The sequence below is a fragment of the Papaver somniferum genome, chromosome 8 (assembly GCF_003573695.1).
Source record: "Papaver somniferum cultivar HN1 chromosome 8, ASM357369v1, whole genome shotgun sequence".
NCBI lineage: Eukaryota > Viridiplantae > Streptophyta > Magnoliopsida > Ranunculales > Papaveraceae > Papaver > Papaver somniferum.
In genome coordinates this window covers 30,133,869-30,138,524 of record NC_039365.1, presented here as the reverse complement: position 1 = coordinate 30,138,524, position 4,656 = coordinate 30,133,869, and the positions used below count along the sequence as shown (strand labels likewise).

General features: G+C 37.1%; 1 protein-coding gene across 1 annotated transcript; it reads left to right on the top strand.

The window, feature by feature from the left end:
• The first annotated feature begins 2,600 nt into the window (after window positions 1-2,600).
• LOC113305337 (F-box/kelch-repeat protein At3g06240-like) lies at window positions 2,601-3,140 on the top strand. Its single transcript, XM_026554394.1, has one exon. The coding sequence runs from the start codon at window positions 2,601-2,603 to the stop codon at window positions 3,138-3,140; it is 540 nt and encodes a 179-aa protein (XP_026410179.1).
• Window positions 3,141-4,656: the final 1,516 nt, after the last annotated feature.

Below are 4,656 nucleotides of genomic sequence, written 5' to 3'. Positions count from 1 at the left end.
CTAATTATCTATGGGGAGAAGTTGTACGACACTCCACATACCTAATAAACAGGATACCTACGAAAGCTCTGAAAGACATGACTTCATATGAAAGTTTGCTAAAGAGAAAACCAAACATAGATCATTTAAGAGTGTTTGGTTGCAAATCATACACAAAAGTTGATTCTGCAACTCTTAAGAAACTGGATGATCGATCTCATACTCTTGTGAATCTAGGAATTGAGCCTGAATCCAAAGCTTACAGATTATTCAATCCAACAACGAAAAGAGTGATAGTGAGTCGAGATGTGGTATTCGATGAAAAAGCAAACTGGAACTGGAAAGAAACTAATGATGGAACAAGTAGGGATCCAGGAATGTTTCACATGAGATGGGGTCAAGTAATTGATGAAGGCGAAGGACCCATAATCATCAATACCAATGGAAACAATGATGTTAATCAAGAAGAAGAAGAGAATAATGAAAACACTGAGAATAACGAAGAAGTAGAAGAAGAAGAAGAAGAAGAAGAAGAAGAAGAAGAAGAAGAAGAAGAAGAAGAAGAAGAAGAAGAAGAAGAAGGGATCGATGAAATAACTCAACCCATTCCACTGCGAAAATCAACAAGACAGATACAAAAGCCACAGTATCTGGAGGATTATGTTCTTCAAGCTGCAGAAGAATGTGAGATAATGCTACTTTCTGTTAATGATGAACCAAGGAATTTTCAGGAAGCAAAGGTCTCGACTAAATGGACACAAGCATGTAGAGAAGAAATTATTTCAATCAACAGAAATAAGACTTGGTTTCTAGTTGATAAGCCAGGTGGGGTAAAAGTGATTGGTCTTAAGTGGATCTTCAAAATAAAACGGAATACTGATGGTACTGTCAACAAATATAAGGCAAGACTTGTAGCTAAGGGATACGTTCAAGAATCAGGCATATACTTTGATGAAGTTTTCGCACCAGTTGCTAGACTAGAGACAATTCGTCTCTTAATAGCAGAAGCAACATCAAACTCATGGGAAATTCACCCACTTAGACGTTAAGACAGCATTCTTACATGGTGAATTGCGAGAAGATGTGTATGTTGAACAACCAGAAGGTTTTGAAGTAAAAGGACAAGAGCATAAGGTTTATAAGTTATCAAAAGCTCTATATGGTCTAAGACAAGCTCCTCGAGCCTGGAATACAAAGTTAGATCAAATCTTAAGAGAAATAAGATTTGTTAAGTGCTCTAAAGAAACATCAGTATACAGAAGAGAAGAAAAGGGAACGCTTCTTGTGATTGCAGTCTATGTAGATGATCTATTTTTGACTAGCAACTCCCTTAAGGTGATCAATGAGTTCAAGAGAGAAATGTCATCAAAGTTTGAGATGTCAGACCTCGGAAAACTCACTTATTACCTTGGCATAGAAGTCCATCAATGAGTAGATGGGATTCAGATTAAACAAGAAGCTTATGCAAGGAGAATTCTGAAAGAAGCAGGACTTGAAACTTGTAATCCAACTAAGATACCAATGGAGTTTGGACTTAAAGTTTCAAAGGCACAAGAAGAAGCTGAGATTGATCCAACGAGTTATAGAAGAAATGTTGGATGCATTAGATACTTGTTATACACAATACGAGACTTGGCTTTCTCTGTGGGAGTAGCAAGCCGTTATATGCAGAGTCCACGCAAGTCTCATGGTGATGTAATAAAGCAGATATTGAGATATCTAAGAGGAACAATCAGTTGTGGATTAAAGTATGGTCGAGGAGGATCAAAAGGAATTGTTGGGTATAGTGACAGCAGTCATAATATTGACCAAGATGATGGAAAAGGTACAACCGGTCATATATTTTATCTAGGAGAAGCACCTATTACATGGTGTTCACAGAATCAAGACACTGTATCCCTCTCATCCTGTGAAGCTGAGTTTATGGCTGCAACAGAAGCAGCTAAACAATCAATATGGTTTCAAGAACTGTTGGGTGAAATCAAAAGAAGAGAACCTGAAAAAATTCTCATCAAGATTGATAATAAGTCTGCAATTGCACTCACTAAAAATCCAGTGTTTCATGGGAAGACGAAACACATTCAAAAAAGGTATCATTTCATATGAGAATGTATCGAGAAGGAGATCATCAACGTTGAACACATACCAGGAACTGAGCAGAAAGCAGATATATTGACAAAGGCATTAGCTCGAATCAATTTTGAAGAAATGAGACAATTGATTGGAGTACAAGATATGTCACGGGTAAGGTTGAAGCTTAACGGGGAGAATGTTGGTTAAACTTCAACATAGAAGTCACTAACAAGTTGGTTAGGACAAGATTAGGAAATTGATGTAATCCTAAGAGAATTAGAAGTCATCTAGTTCTAAGAAAAGGAAAGACATGTAATAAGGTAATAGGACTAGGAAAAGGAATTCATAGTTATATATATATATGATCACCAAATTTGTGGTTGATCATATGAGCAAGATTAGAGCTTGTGTTTAGTTTTGAGAGATTTTCTAAACATCAATAAAGAGAGTTGTCTTTATATAAGCTAAGTTTCATCTTGCAGTTTCCATTAGTTTATGCTTTAGGTTATGATTGCAAGATAGACGATTACAAGTTGGTGAAAGTCTTGATGGGAAGAAGGGACAGTTATGGTTTAGCCTATATTTATACTCTTGGATCAAATTCTTGGAAATCTATTCAAACCATCCCTTTTGAGTTTAATTTAAATACAGAGTCGACTGAGGAGATTGTTTGTGGATCTCTTCATTGGTTAATCGACACCCCGATCAACTCCAAGGCTATCTATTCCTTGGACATCATCCAGGAGAGACTAGAAGAATTGCAACTACCAGAAGAACCTCTGGTGAAGAAGCAGAAATTCACTGTGAGAAAGTGGGATGAGTCTGTTTGTCTACTGGTTAATGCTGATAACAATAATATTCAATTTTATGTGTGGGTGATGCAGGAGTATGGAGTTAAGGATTCTTGGTCTAAAAAAATTTCCGTCACCCTAAGATCGGTGGACGATTCTCTTTCTAGTACGATGTGGTCTTTCAAGAATGGTAAGATTCTACTTAAGACTAGCAGTGATTTAGTACTATATGACCCAAAGAATGCAAGTCCAAGAGAATCATATATTCGTTATCAAATGCTGGAGGGCGAAGTGTAGAGTTATGTTGAAAGAGCTACTATGTTGCATTTGGTGATTTCTATGTTTTCTTCTATATTGTAAACCTTTTGGTACATGCCGTATAATAGGATTCATATCCAGTCTAGAGCAATATAAATTTCCTATTTAGAATTTTAGTTAAACTTTTGTTATCGTTTTTGTGTTTGTTTCCTGTGAACATCCATTATTCAGAAGTTCTCTAACAATATTAAAAATCTTTTATGAAGTATATGTTGGGGTTCAGAGCCTTCTACGTGCTAATTTCGCGGAACCATATTAGCTAACAAGAAACACTTGATCTTTCGGATTGCTCCATGAACCTTACTATGATCTAGGATAATAAGAAGAGAAATAGAACCACATAGATGCAAGCCATAAACAAAGCAACAAGAATTAAAGTACTCACGGATTTAACGTGGTTCAATAATATACACAATGTGTGTAATATTGTCTACATCCACCAAACGGCTACGACCTCTTTATTCATTATAGAATCACCACTGAGAATTACAAAACTGATCGACTAAATCAATCCATCGACTCACCACAACGTGACCGAACATAAGAACTCTCACAAGCACCCTATAAGATCCAAAGTAGCATCTTCACCCATACGAGATAATGTTTACCACATTATCTACCACAACAAGACGATCTTCTCTGCACATCCTGATATAGATTATCATGGACGCCTTTAGCTCAACACCAATAATCTAATCCAGCACCACCAAGATGATCTTCTCCTCAACAAGATGTCTTACCAACATCCCCATACGAATACTCCATAACGACATATCTTCCAACATCGACAAGTATCCCATAAACACCATCATGATGTACTCCTTCCACCATTAGGTCTCTCACATAACCACCTCAATAGGTCGGATGAATCCCTCACATCTCTACGAGATTTACATTGAGGATTGCATGACTAAAACACTTAGCCTAGACCTCCTTATATAGGAGTCACAAACTTGGTTCCCAAGGAAACCATGGTCAATTAGGAAACCCATCTTATATATGGAAGCTGTCCTAAACTAGCTACATTTCCCAAACGGAGCCTTTCCAGAATCTTCTAGAACTTAGTCTTTTTTTGACCTAAAATAGGAAACCTACGTTTCCCTACAATTCTCCACTTCAGATCATGCATTCATGCATGAGACGATCAACTTTTTATCCCTCCATTTTCTGAACATCGATTGCACCATCACTGGTTGCCTACATATCCTCAATAGGAATCAAACCGAAATGTAGTTCATCCAAATTGTTCCATAGAACCTTCACCAGAAGAGAGCAAACCAAACTTTAACGTCACCAACTCAGACTTAACAATCTAACCTACCGGTTATTGTACAATTCTCCACCACGGTGAAAAATATGACCATCTCAACAACTATCATCATATGATTATCCGTTATGCAACATCTTGAGAAACACCTTACTCCTTTATGTTCACAACTCCACATTGATTGACACCATTCTAGGTGTATTGCATGCCAATTCAATCAGACCATAC